The sequence below is a fragment of the Molothrus ater genome, chromosome 7, assembly GCF_012460135.2.
Source record: "Molothrus ater isolate BHLD 08-10-18 breed brown headed cowbird chromosome 7, BPBGC_Mater_1.1, whole genome shotgun sequence".
In the NCBI taxonomy this organism is placed as follows: domain Eukaryota; kingdom Metazoa; phylum Chordata; class Aves; order Passeriformes; family Icteridae; genus Molothrus; species Molothrus ater.
This window is the reverse complement of record NC_050484.2, coordinates 9,923,086-9,937,826: the sequence shown is the minus strand read 5'-3', so window position 1 is coordinate 9,937,826 and position 14,741 is coordinate 9,923,086. Positions and strand designations below refer to the sequence as shown.

Here is a 14,741-nt window from a genome sequence, read left to right as displayed (position 1 = left end):
GAGTCTTTAAAATGCAAAGTTGTAATAGAAACATCTCCTACAAGATGAGATAAAATTAATATGTCTTTGAAAACCTCTAAATCCTACTGTTTGTTTAAAGTTCACCCTGAAGCACTTAGTGTTAATATAGATCCAGTGAAGTCTTAAAATAAAGAATGTTTACAGCTGAGAGCCAAGTGTGGACTTGTTCATATAAATAATATCACTATGCTGTCTGAGGAAAAACTCAGAACTGGAATGGCAAGGCTGGTGCACAGTGAGATTATGCTGTATTGACAAAGGAGGGTGGGGATGCAGGAGCAAGGCCTGCTTTACACAGCCCCTACCAGCCTTTACTTTCACAGCTACAGCCTCAAATCAGATTTAAAAATGAAAGGGAAATCCTTTAAATCATACATGAGATAGAGGTTGATCCAGATACACCATTTCCTTTCATCAGTTGTCAGACTTTTGCATTTCACCACTCAGCAACATGAAGAGTGACCTGGAAATGGGAGTGACGCCTCCTGTCCCCATTATATCCAGCTTTACATGAGACTTTAGCCTTAATGGAGAAGAATCAGTTCATTAGGAGCAAAGACAAATTAAAATGACGTCAGTCCTTTATTTACACATCTGTATTTTTAATGAAGAAAGGATGTGTGCAAACAGTATTGTTTCATCAGAGATGGTGCAAGGATATGTATCACATCCAACTCCTCATTTGGCCAGGTGAAGAAAGACAGGTCAGGGTGGAGGAGAGGAGGAATCCTGAAAGTTAATTGTTTCCTATTTGCTCCTCCTTTTTTAAGAGTGTAAGTAGGAGTTTACTTTTGCATTTCTTTTGCTCTTGGTAAAGAGACATAAGTCATAAAGTAATGGGTAAGGAAATAATTACATAATACAACGTTTTAGTAACTCTTAATTTATTAATATATAAATAGTATGTGGGACAACTCAGACATGGTTATCGCTGTTCAAGTGATTTCTGTCATAAGTCTCATAATGTGTATCTTTCTCAAATTTTCAGTTTCTATACTTATCAATCGTGATGCTCATTTAATGGTTTTTATACGCTCATTCATTTTGGTAGTAAGTTACAAAAAATTATATAGGAAAAATATGGTTCCTTGTTTTTCCTGAGTTCTTTGAACTACTAGGAGAAGCTGCTTTGCATTTAAGAGTGGTAAATCTGAAATATTAATGGTGCTTCCTAGGAGACATGAGTCATGTTGCCAACAACATACTACTCCCCTGAATATCCAAATGCCCCACAGTTGCAGCTGTTGTGTGGTTGCATACCTCTCGTATGAAGTTTTCTCACCCTTGTGCCAAGCCTTTAATTGTAGGATAAATCTGACTGGCAGTGCAGGACTCTCATGATTGATTTATTTAACATGACTCACAGTAACTGCATACAGAGGGAGCTGTATGAAGTGCCTGATAGTCAAGCACAGTTTCCTTTCTATCTCAGGATTTCTTAGTGTGTCTGATTATCCCAGAAGTTTGCAAGAGTCTTTCAGACAACCCTTTACTTGATCCTGGTATTTGTGCCAAGATTAAGATCCAACAGTTGTCCACGGTATCGAACCATTTTTGATTTTTTCCTCTCTAATTTATTGATGGAATCTACCCGTTCTTGCCAGGGTAAGGATCTGTTTCAGTACTTCACTGCTGAAGCTTAACAGAAGTGAAATGCTTCCAAGTGACTGAAGGGAAAGTGTTTTTATTCAGCTGAGGAAAGAGGGTTTGTCTTCAGCTTGATAACAGCACCTAGCCTTTACTTTGCTGACAACTTCATCCTCAAAAACAACTCTCATTTGTGGTTGTCTTCTGTAAAAGTTTATGAGCCAAGACATTTTTAGCAGGAGTTCTTTGTGAAAGCTGACCTTCTCTGTGGTACTTCTGTCTGTGAATTGTCTTAGTACTTGAGTAAAATATTAAGTCTTTTAGCTATAAAAGATGTATCTTTCTTTTTGTTAGGATTATAATATTCTCTGCTCCCCACTGGAAAACTCCTAGTTTTCTGTTTTCCAACTCTAATAGAGCATTAATATCATACCTAACTCATTTCACTGGTGACCTGCAGAGTAATGTCACAATTCAGTCTCAGTGCAGTGTCAGCAATGCGTTTGTTTATCATTCAGGAAGAAGGGGTTATTTAGATTCATTAGTTCTGGAATCTTGAAATGGGGAAAAAAGTAGAAAACAACAAATAAAAAAAGCCCAACCAAGGAAGTGCACTCTCCAAAAGACATTTAAATGCACTCAAGTTTGGAAGACAGACAAGAAAATTTTGACCAAGAAACATAAATCACTGAAGTAATCTCAGATTATATTGCTAGGGAAAACACAAATATTATCCCTCCAATTGTCCTATGGCTGCAGTCTGCAAAGACAAAATATGACCATTGTTTATTTTCATTGTTAATTTGTCAGATGAAGATAAGTCTGATTTTGGCTCTTTTCATGATTTTCCTCCTCCCCACCCTGGCCACCCCCAATTATTTGGTTATATTCCTGTGGCAGAGGCCACTGCAGCTGGAGCCAAAGTTTTTTTTTCTGAGTGCAGCCCACATGGAGAACTTCATTCCAGTCCTCCAAGCCATTCCATTTTAGAATAGTCCCTTGAGAGTTCCACATACTTTAGAATTAGGCAATCTGCACGGATAAGGGTTTTGGTTAAAATCTTACGAAATTTTAATAAAAATATAGTGTAAGGAATGTATATTCAAAAAAAAAAAAGGTTCTTACTTCATAGTAATGTCAGGTTTTTCTTTAAAGGTTGGACTACAGTGGACCATCAAGAGAATTTTTTTTCCTGGTGTCCAGGGAGCTCTTCAATCCATATTATGGTTTGTTTGAATATTCAGCCAACGATACCTACACAGTACAAATAAGTCCCATGTCTGCTTTTGTAGACAATCACCATGAGTGGTAAGAATTCTTTTCTTTTGTTTTTAATTTACATTTTCTGTTGTTCCCACTTGTAGAACAACTGCTCGAATCTGCTCAGACATGTAGCACAGAATCTCATCTTTGTAACCAGCAGCAAAATAATTGCATTTCTTTAGACTTCCCTGATTTTGGTTTCTCTTGTGGTTTTTAAATGATCTTATTTCTCACAAGGTCAGCAAAATTATGATTTGGAACATGTATCATGGGATTGTCTCCCAACACAACTCCCTGCATTTCTTGTACATTAGTAGTCATTTCATGAAAGCAATATTAACCTCCTGTGTATTAGAAAGAAACAAGAAAAAATAACAACACATTGACTTTCTGTCAGCTAAGGAGGTTTCAGGTACATATTACTGTATGTAATTTGTTTTGAGTCTTCCTAAAGAGTACAGAGATCTCTTCAGTGGAAAAACCCCAACATACCTTTTGGAAGGAAATCTGTGGTAATATCTTAATTGGGGGTAGGGGGGAGACTGCTGATCACACAGCTTTGAAACAGTCTGTACATTCACCCCTGCTTCTGAAATAGTTATCAAGGATTTTTGCATAATCCTATTTTTACATTTATAAGCCAGTTTAAATCACCCTCAGTTGATTTAAGCCATGGCATCACCATAAATCTGTAAAGCTGTGCTGTGACTATTAACAGAGAGTTCTGCTGTGTAAGTCGTTGGATTACATTAATAGTGGAATGACAACTGCTCATTTCTGTAGGACAGATACGCACTGAGTTCTTATTTTTTGATGGCCAGTTATGAAGAATGAGTATCAGAGGGGAATCTCATTACTAATTTTACAAATAAAAAGAAAATTAACTGGTTGGTAGTTCAGTTAGTGGAAGCAACCTGCCTGTTGAACTCCAGTACTTCAAGTCTCTGTTGGAAAGGCAGAACAGCCTGGCATAGAGTGAGAGAAAACCCTTATGTGCTGTGCAGCTTCTGCCAACGTTTTCTAGTCATCCCTGGCTTCTGCAGTGCTGGACCAGAGACCTGGGGAATGAAGGAGGCATGGCCCCTATCTCTTTCAGAGAGTGCTGGTTTTGTACAGCCCCAGGGGGAATTCAGAAAATGCAGCTGTGACAAGCAGTTTATGCATGGGAAGGGGAAGGCTCTGCATGTCACATCCTCATCTTGCAAACATTGTACAAGCAGGTATCATAAAGCTCTAATTTTTTCCAAGAGAAATGTTGTTAAGGATACATAAACAGAAAGTTCAAGAAACATTTACTTTGAAAACAAACACTAGACTTTAATCTAGTTCTAGAATTGTGGATGAGCTTTCACAATGAATCTTGATTCTCATGGGAATATTTGCAAAGACCCTCCTATTTCAAGGTTGCTGTCATTTGTTCTCAACCCTGGCAAACTTCCTCCTTACACACCCAACAAAATGAAGGTAATAAGGGAAGAAAGAGTTGAGAGAAGGAGATTTAGATCCTGTTGACATAGGGCTGAAGAGCACTGCAATACATAAAAAACTTTCTGGCACTGTTTGTGAAAATACACCGAGGACTCCTTAACCACAGTCAGAAGGGGGAGCAAGGAGCTCCTGTAAGTAGGAAAGACAGGCAGCATGAGCTGTCAGCCAGGGAAAGAGTAGCAAAACCTTTGGCCTCTCTATAACATGAAAACAAGGTAATTCTGTAGGGGTGTGAAATAAAAATAGACAGTGGCTATCATTTTGAGAGATAATGCATTTATAAAGTGGCTGCTCTGGCAGGGGCTGATTGGGTTAAATATGATTTGACATTTTTGAGCAGTTGTAACTCAGGTATCTGAGGGATTTTCCACACCCTGCAGTCTTGCTTTTTTATTATTTTTTTTCCCTGTGCCTTACTGAGAATGTTAAAGAAACCCAAGAAATAAACAAAAATACCACAATTTAGACATAGCTGTCTGATTTAATAATGCTGTTTGGAAAAACATGCAAGTTTTGATGACAGAGCAGTGTACAACCACAAAGTTTCAGTATCATGACTGTAACTCTTTCTCTTCCAGGTTCAGGTTTAGTGGTCGAATTCTTGGTCTTGCTCTGATACATCAGTATTTGCTGGATGCCTTTTTTACAAGACCCTTTTATAAAGCCCTCCTCCGAATGTGAGTTGAATTGTTTTGTCTCCTGTTTTGTTTGGTTCCTTCCACATCAAAGATGCCATTTTGTGTATGGATTATTTATGATGCTGTATAGACAAAGAAGACAGGCCATTATTTATAATTTACTAAACTGATTTCGATCCATGAGTTTTTTGAAAAATTTCCTTGTTTCCGCTACCTCAGAATGTTGTTTGTGATCTGTGAGAACACGATGAGAACCTCGTGTTTTGTTTTAGCCCTGTTAACAGCTTTCTTCTGCAAAATCTTGGACTTGAAGAGGTACAGTGCAGTGCTGTGGGCTTATTCCAGATATTAATAGAGTTCTTATTCTTTTGTCATGCAATGACTCACGGGGTAGGATATGAATCACTTCATAACCTAGACTGCACCATGCATTCTCAGATTAGACTGATTGTTGGCAATCTCCATTTTGAGGAGCTGTACTTTTGATAGACTTCAGACTTAGTTTCCAGAACTACTGCTTCTGTTCTGGCTGAAGCAATGAGAGCTGTGCTTGCTCAGCATATCTGGAACATAAGACCTAATGAGCTTAAGGTGCTTTACTTTTTATTTGAAAGCTGGTTTTGAGAAGTCTGGAAACAATTTTTTTTTTCCTATAAAACATTGCATGTTCTAGTAGTGAGTAATTAATCCATTCCTACTGCACATACATTTTTAAAACACCTAAATGCTAGCAGCATCATCTTAGTGAGAAGGATGAGGTAAGGGAAAGTATGGTAAGTATGTGGTAAACTGGAAATCTAAGCTGTTCAACAAATGATGGGGATGAGGCAGTGTAGCTACATAAACAAAAACGACACTGCTTGCTTGTTTAAAAAAATCTTAAAATTTCTTTTATTATTTGAATTCTTTGTCTCTTCAATCTGTGTATTTTCATAATTCCTAAATGTGCTTCTCAGGAAACATGGGGCAGACTCATCATTAAGAAGAAATGTGCCTTCAAATTAAATTCTAGAGTTTTGTATATTTACAGAGTTATTTTGTGTTCTACAGTAACTGCTGTTACCAGGCAAATAAACAGAGATTTGAAGTTGTCCTCTTTATTAATGTTTCTCTTGGCTCCCGTTCACAGTCTGTTTTGTCTGAGTTTAGTTACTGAGCACAGGCTGCTGCCATCATCTGTATTTGTGTGTTTTCTTCTTTCTTCTGTCAGACTCTGTGACCTGAGTGACCTGGAATATCTAGATGAAGAGTTTCACCAGAGTTTGCAATGGATGAAAGACAATGACATACACGATATCCTAGATCTCACATTTACTGTAAATGAAGAAGTTTTTGGGCAGGTGTGCAAGTTTCTTCATTTCCTTGGTGCATTCTCCTGCTAGATAAACATTTATTTGGACAGAAGAACAGGTGTCTCTCCATGCTGCCTTGAACTTGTATTAAAAAAAATTCCTGCTGGTGAAACCAATGTTGAAATCTGGGGAGGAATTAATATTTGTAACAGGTCAAACACGTTCTTCTGGTTAAGGAGATTTTCTGGAGAGTATCCGAAATATCAGACTTTAGGGCTGCTTTGGAAGATGTAGTTTACCTGAATTTAGTTGCAGCAAAGTTGCCATTCAAAGGTATTACAACACCTTTGTTAAGGTATTATTCAGAAAACTTCAAAAGTCACTGTAAAGACAGTTTCTTCTTCTCAGCTTATTCTTAAATCTAATTATGAAGGTACCTCAGACTAAATGGAATTTAAAATATTTTTTAAAAGATTTTTTGTATGTTCTCTTACTTCATATATTCCAGTTTGCTAGTCAGGCTTGGTTAGTGATTTTAAGGAATTACTTCAGCTTAAAAATTTAAATTATTACAATTCCTTCTTTTGTCTTTATAATAACTGTGTTGTCACATGGTCATTTTTTGTCCTAAGATCACAGAACGGGAACTAAAACCAGGAGGTGCCAATATCCCAGTCACTGAAAAGAACAAGAAAGAATACATAGAGAGAATGGTGAAATGGAGAATTGAGAGAGGAGTTGTACAACAAACAGAAAGCCTAGTTCGTGGCTTCTATGAGGTAAAAAGCTCCAAAATTAAATTTACTTTCTTTCTCCATCCAAAATATTTTTCTCCTTGTATACATTTCCAAAATACGGGGTCCCAGATATAATCAGAAGTGCTCTTGTAGATACTGGAAGGGGAAGGGAGTGTAAAAAAGTTTCTTTTAGTAATTATATAAAGACTATGGTTCGGTATCTACTTTGCACTGGACAATACTCTCAATCACTGTATGATTAGCATTGAATCCTTGCTCTGCTTCTGCATTGGGTCTCCGAGACTTGTTTGTTTAAAAAGACAAAACCTGAATTCTGAATTACCTGAAATGATACCTGGTAAATACCTTAGTAGCAGATTTTGTGGGGAGGCACGAATCAGTACATGAAGAAATGCTGCTATGCATTTTATTTCCTTTCACAGGTGGTTGATGCAAGACTGGTGTCTGTATTTGATGCCAGAGAACTGGAACTGGTTATAGCTGGAACAGCAGAAATTGACTTGAGTGACTGGAGAAATAATACAGAGTACAGAGGAGGTAACTTGAATTTTGACTTGTTCAGTGAGAGTGTCAAGGGTTCTGCCTAGTTTTCAAGACAGTAAAGAACCATCCCATGAGATACATTTATAGTAACTTTTGAGCTTCTCTGGTTAAGTTAGTGTTAGGGGAAGGTAATTTTTCCATTTTAGTTTGCTTTGTTGCATCTCCTTGCAGCTCTTTCTTGGCTGTTCTTGCTGAGACAGCATGACAGGACACTCTTCTCCACAGAAAGTGCCATGTTCAGCTGCACACTGGGAGGCACCTCCCAGACCTGGGGGAGAAATGGAAATGGTAGCCATTCTTACTTGGATATTGCTTTTTTTTTTACACACTCAAGGTTGACAGGAAATTAGAAGCAATCACAGTGGCTGCAGGCTGGTAGTTGAAATAATTTGAGAACAACAGAAGATTAGGAGCTGTGAGATACTCTGAGAGAGATGGTTGCAGCATCATTTGTGGTTTTGGATAGATAAATAGCACAGTACTGGAATATTTCAAGAACTGGCATTCCTGTTAGTGACTGATTAATGGAAGAAAGGATTGCACAAGGAATATCGATTCTTTTTGTCATAGTACATTCATTCTCTGCCTTTAGGATTTCGAAGCATTTTAGGAGTATTTCCCTCTCACCTTCTGCCTTTTGATGCAATTGAATAAAGAATATGGCATTATTGTGACTAGGGCCTAAACCAGGAAAAGCTTACTAGCTATTCCCTCAACCACTTTCATAGCACCTAAAAGTATAAAGGCTCTTGTTGTTTTAACAGGTTATCATGACAATCACATTGTAATTCGGTGGTTCTGGGCTGCTGTGGAAAGGTTCAACAATGAGCAACGTCTAAGACTTTTACAGGTAAGAAATCAGCTGATCTATGTAAAAATAATTAAAATTTGATGCTAAAATAGCCCCATCCTGGTTTGGATACCCAGAAATTATGGTGATGTTTACTAGGGGGCATACCTTGAGTCAGAGTTTAAATGTAATAATTTCAAGTGACAGAAGCTCACAGCTATTTTTATAGGTTTCTAAGTTTAGAATTACATTTAAGATACAATGGCTGATGTCAATAGTCCTTTACTATTGTTTGATTAAAAGTACGTTAAGACTCCTAAAGATAGAAAAGGAAAACTGTGTAATTGGTTATGTCACTAGGTAGAAATGTTAATAGTATTTATACATCTTAGGAAGGAGAAAGCTTAGATGGAAGTTCAAGGCTTCAAATTAGAAAATAATGATGGAAGCCTTAAAGTCAGTCCAATTTAATTTTCACTAAACCTGCAGGTTCCAGTCACCCTGCTGTTGAAGGACAAAAAAATCAACAGAAGAATATTTATACATGTGGGTTTACTACTGAGCTAAATTTACTATTGAGTTAAATTTTTAAAGTTCAGGTGTAATCCATCCTGTCTCTAAAGAAACAGACAAACCTCCGCTGCAAACCATACCACATTATTGATCTGATATGAAATCTGCTGGTTTTAAAAATTCAGTATTTTTATCTGATCACTGAATTATGAATTATTTGAGTCTGTTTAAGTATTTTTTAAAGTGTTTAAAAAGGCAGTGTGGAACATCTCATTTGATGGAAAAACAGGAATGTCTCCTTGATGGAAAAACAGGAATGTCTCCTGTCACATCTGTTACTCAGAAGTTTTTGTAATATCCAGGTCATTACAAATTAAATAGTCTCTGATCTGTCAAAAGCTACATTTGATCTGTTCATGACAGGTTGCAAATAAAACTGCTCACCAGTCAGTATTTCAGCAATGTCAGTGGGCATATCTAACCTTCAGAATTTTGTCCTTTTCTTACAGTAGTTAATTGTGGTTTATAAAGCAAAGGAAATCCATGTAGCTAGAAAGGCATAGCACAAAGCCACCAGATATTACTATGTTTTGTATTAGTTCCTTTTAATGCAGGAAACAGCAGCAAAAAAACTCACTTAGGCTTAAGTCTGAGTAACTGGATACTGATAGCTTGTTATTCTACAATATTTATGTAGCAGAAAACCTTTGGAGGAAATCAGTCTGCTAAGTTGCCTCTTCTAGAGCCCAGCCAGGAAACAGTCTGTTTGCCCTGAGCTCCATGTAAAGTAGCATTTATTGCTTGTGCCTCACGAATTTCCTTGCTTTGCAAATGCTTTTCCAAACGTGTCTGGGCTGTGGTGGGTGTGCTGCTGTGTCCCCCCAGCCCCTGTGTGCAGCCTGTCCTGATGGGTGTTTGTGCTGCCAGTTTGTCACAGGCACGTCCAGCATTCCCTACGAAGGCTTTGCCTCTCTCCGGGGCAGCAACGGGCCCAGGCGCTTCTGCGTGGAGAAGTGGGGGAAGATCACTGCTCTTCCAAGGTACAGCTCTGGGGGCTTCACAGGGCCACTCTGGGGTAACAGATCACCTGTTGGACAAACATTAACAAGCTTTCACTGAGTATGCAAATATAGCTTCCCTCACATGCAAATTTCCTTCCCTGTTGTTGCAGTGTCTGATGCATCCGTTTTTGTTTGAACTCAGTTTTGGTCTCTTAAGCTGGACAAGGCAGTGTAACTGTGGCTGACATACATATTGTGGTGTTTTTCTCATGGAAAATTATCTTAGAATGATAGCTACTTCTCACATTCTTTATTTGATTAAATGTGCAAGTATTTACTTACTGACATGCAGTTCACAAGTTAGGACCAAAAATGAATATGAATTAAAATGAAATAGCTGTTGTGACTATGTCTGACTGAAAGCTACTATCATATTTTTTGCATCAGACACAGGCTTTATAGTATAGTTCAGTGATACAATTTTTATGCTTGGTCTGATGTCAAGGGTTAACTGAAGAGGCAAGTTGTGAGTGCAGAATAGGTGAGAGGGAGTAATTTCACTTGAGAAGCAGCAAGAGAGACAAAAAAGGTGAGGATTTCAAAGAGAACAAGTAAGATCAATTGAAATAGGTGAAGAGGGTAAAGGAACAGTACCAGAGTCCAAGATATGAAAGCAGGACTTGAGATGTACAAGCCTTGCAATTTATATTGGGTAGGACAGCTTTAGAGTAGAAGGATGAAAAGATTAAAAAAAAAAACTTTCCAATTTTTGGAGCAGAAAAAAGAGTTATCTTCAAATGTCCATGGTAACAATGCCAGGACTAGACTAATAATGTGAATGATGAAAAAAACCACCTTCAGCTTGGTTTCTTCATTGACAGAAAATTACAGGTTCTTGTCTTTACTGTGTTGAGGCTGATAGCTGGGAGATTTTCTTTGACCCAGTTCTGTGATTCTGCAGCCTGTAGAATGAGTTAGGAGTGGTTAGACACAGATTAGTGCATGGAGTGTGGGCAGCCTAACTCTGTTTAATCAGACCTCAGCTTTAGTATGCTGTGTACAGCCTCTGGAGGTGGCTTTGGGCTGGGCTGATCCATGGAGGCAGCTCAACCCTAATCTTAAACCCACTCCTCATAAACAAGATGCCTCAGGAATAACTTGCATTCAGAGTCTCATCTTAGACACAGGGTGGCTGTCAGAGACACTCAGAGTCTCTCTGACCAGCAACATGTAGGTTTTTCCTCCAGCACAAGGTCAGAGGCAAAAATGTCTCTTGGGTTGGCTGCTGCCATCAGAACTGCATGGAGAAGGTCATGGACACAGAAGTGGTGCTGTGAAATCCAGAAGCACAGCAGGTGGCCTTTAAAAAGAGCCATCTTTCCTGTTTACAGCACAAATGAGAGCCAGGCAACTGAGGATTAAAGGAATCCAAATCCTGAAAATTGTTATTTCATATCAAATATCATCTGGGGACCTAGTAATATCTTGTAGCCCAATAAGTCTCCTTTATAGTTTGATTATGATTGGCTTATGGACTAGCTTTGATTCTGTTTAAGAAGTAAAAGCTGTGACTTTTTAAAAAATAATTTCTGACTTCAAAATCAAGATTTTTTTTTTTGTGAGTTTAAGTAAGAAAAGAGATTGCATGATTTTTTCCATATATTCTCTGAAGCTGAAATTCCTGGTGCTTGCAAGCAGAGTTGGAAAAGGTCAGGACCTGCCAGAACAGGATGTTCAGAATTTCCTTTGGAAAGGTTATGCAGAACCCTGGTTGAGATAAATTGCAGAATAAAACTGCTTCCAAAAGTGCAATATGGAGAATTGTCATAGGCTGTTCAACAAGTGTAGGGGAAATGCCAGCTCCTCACATTTAAGAGGTTGTATCATTCATTGAAATTTCACTTATCCCACTTTCCCTTGGTTAGCAAACATTTGAATCTTGTCTCTCTGGATCGTTTGTACCATACAAATGTGAGAATTAAAAACAACTGTGTGTGACAAAGACCTGCAGTCATCATGAGCAAGCAGTTCCTGGTATTCACACATGGTAAACCTTGATCTCATAAAAAAATGAAACCTCTTCCATTTTAGTGCTGAAATGGGTTAAGCCCCAAGCCAAAAGTGCTGTTTGCATTTTTACATGTGTAGTTCTTGGATGCAGTGCAGCTTCAGCCTGGGTCTCAGCAGCCTCTGAGACTCCCTGTGCAAACACCAGGTACTGCTGGCTTGGAGGTAACACATCGGTAACTACAACCCCGAGTAGCAGCTTTCAAGAGGTTTCCAAACAAGCCCAGCATGTGTAAACACATCGCTGGATCTGCTGGGAACGCTGCCCTAGGACTCTGTGACTTACTGATTCTCTGATAACTAAAGCTTTTATGTTAAGGCACCGTCACTCACTCCTAGCAGTGTTGTACTTTGCAAATTGCCCTCTTAGCAGGAGTGCCTGTGAAATTTGATAGTGCTCGGTGCTCGGGTGGCAAAAGTGAGGATTTAACAGGTCAGTGGACTTAGTTTCTTCCTCTGTTTCTAAAAACATTACTGCAGTGCTGAAAACACGTAAGAATATCCATCCCCATCTCTTCTTCCTGGTCTGAGACACAAAGGGCAGCTAGGATAGTCACTTAGGTATGCGACTGTGGCCTGAGCAGCTGTGAATGTAAACACAAAAGTTTTCACTAGATGTTTGCCTAGTTCCCACTGTTCTGACTGCTGTGTAATCAGCTCTGCTGAATCCAAACAGTGACATTTCTGTGAGGAACATGTCAGGTTGCCCAGCTTGCATTGCTGTCTTTGACACTAGCTAGGGAGCATGTAAAATGCCCTGGAAAGGTTGATTATTATGGGTCTAGCATAACTATTGCTACCCCAGTGCCACTTCTACTTCTTCTTTACACTGTGTTACAGATTAGACTAAACTAGGGGAAGGGACCATTACTCTTTCAATTCATTCCCATGCTGAGAAATTGGTTCCAGGTTCATTGCTGTACATTATTTATTCATTCATGTGATGATTGACTTGGAAATTATATTTATGTCTGACTGCTGCATTTTAATCCTAAATCACTCTCTTTTACTATGGTAATCAAAATGAAGGGGAATTTAATTGGGAATCTGGGAACTTAGACGTTAGGAACCAAGATGGGTTTTTATGTTGTCATAAGATGTGAGCCCAGGAAGATGAACAGTCAGTGCCCATGTGGTTTGAAATGTTGGAATGGGAAGATACTACCCAGAAGGAAAAAACCATGTTGGTCTCAAGGACTTAGGAAGTTGTGTGCTTAGGAAGTTGTGTGCTGGGGTTGGAAAAGCTTGCATCGCCTCAGAAGACAAAGGTCTTGTTTTTGTCTTTTTTAATTACTTGGTTTTCCACAGTAAGTGATTCCATTTTCAAAACTGCCCTCAAAATAAGATAAAACTCAGTTCTCTTAATAAATGTAAACAACATGCCAGCTTACTATTAAACCAGTTCGTAATGAATCCCTTGCTAATTATATACTGTGTCTTTTATAATTTGTGGTTTTACAGCCCACACAGCATGATCCATAGTTCTAATGAGTGGCTGTCAGGCCCCATGGAGCAGAAGCATGTGGTTAGGCTCTTAATTGCCTAAGACTCTTCAGCACTCTACATTGAATTCAAGGGATCACTGACTTCCAGTTGCTGCTGGTCTTAATTCTTTTTCTTTCTTCATAAGAGACTATTTTCAGGTTTTTTTAAGTACTCTGCAAGACATGGAACAATGTAATCTGTATCACAGATATTATTTTATAAGATTTTTGGAAAGGCAAAGGAGGAGTAAAAAGAAAGCTTTCTTCCAGGAGCCTTAGAGAGATGCCTGGGTACAAAAAATTTACCAGACCTCTGGAATATGGAGCGGGGAAATGCCATCTCTGCTACACAGCATGTATCAGCAGTGTTCTTCTAAGGGTACTGGATTTGGGGAGGGTGCTAAAGGCAATGCTTTCTAAAGGGATTGCATATTTGGTGTTTAGACTGTGTTTATAATAATGGTGTGACCTTGTGTACTGTGTATACATATCTTCAGCCTGATATTTCTATGACACGACAAGGCTGTAACTGAGTGGGTGTTTCAGCTTCAGTGAGTTCCAGTTTGTAATGGACTCTGAGGTTTTTAACAAGTGAGATTAACCCACTTCACTCCATGCTCCATTCCCATAGATGAGAGCTGAGAGGCACTTAAAGTGGCAATTAATGAATTTGCTCACATGGAAGGCAGTACTTTCTGGCTCAGAGGAAGTCTGTACAGGTCTGTGGTAGACAGCTGGATTTCTGGAACTGGGTAGGTTAAATGAGGAGTTGCGTTTGCTGTGAGGAGGGAGCTTGTTCAGTCCTTCCATTTTTAACATGTTACATATTTATGCATAATACAGATCACACTGATGAAGGGCAGGGCACTGCAGGAAGAGTTTGGTTTTCAGCTGGATTGAATTTAAATAAATAATTCTATGATGTATTTTATTGCAAAAGATTGAAGTATTTGTAAACAGAGACCTGCCAAAATTCGAAAATCAATTTAAAGTGAGGCTTTGTTACAAAGCTTTAGAGCAGAAGAGATGCCTCTTCCAGTTTCTCTTTGCATCATTTCATCCTCAGGATCCCATCACATTAATACATTTTCTATTTCATTAGAGCAGGCTCATCCACCTCAGTGTTTTAGAAAGTACCATCCTTAGCATGCCCTGAGGTGAGGCAATGATACCCATGGTTCCACTATGAAGAGAAACCTTTGTTATCTCCCTTTTCATTCCCTGGAAGAGGATTTGAGAGACAGTTCCAAGTGTGTCAACAAACTTCAGGTAGATGTACTTCAAAAACTGAGAAAT

General features: G+C 38.6%; 1 protein-coding gene across 1 annotated transcript in view; it reads left to right on the top strand.

Moving 5' to 3' along the window:
* HECW2 (HECT, C2 and WW domain containing E3 ubiquitin protein ligase 2) overlaps positions 1-14,741 on the top strand; it is a 146,812-nt gene that overhangs the window by 128,723 nt on the left and 3,348 nt on the right. Inside the window, exons 22-28 of the mRNA XM_036386342.1 lie at positions 2,764-2,916; positions 4,938-5,036; positions 6,208-6,337; positions 6,922-7,068; positions 7,470-7,584; positions 8,355-8,440; positions 9,821-9,933. Coding sequence (XP_036242235.1) covers positions 2,764-2,916; positions 4,938-5,036; positions 6,208-6,337; positions 6,922-7,068; positions 7,470-7,584; positions 8,355-8,440; positions 9,821-9,933 — 843 coding nt within the window. The remainder of the gene's footprint in view (positions 1-2,763; positions 2,917-4,937; positions 5,037-6,207; positions 6,338-6,921; positions 7,069-7,469; positions 7,585-8,354; positions 8,441-9,820; positions 9,934-14,741) is intronic.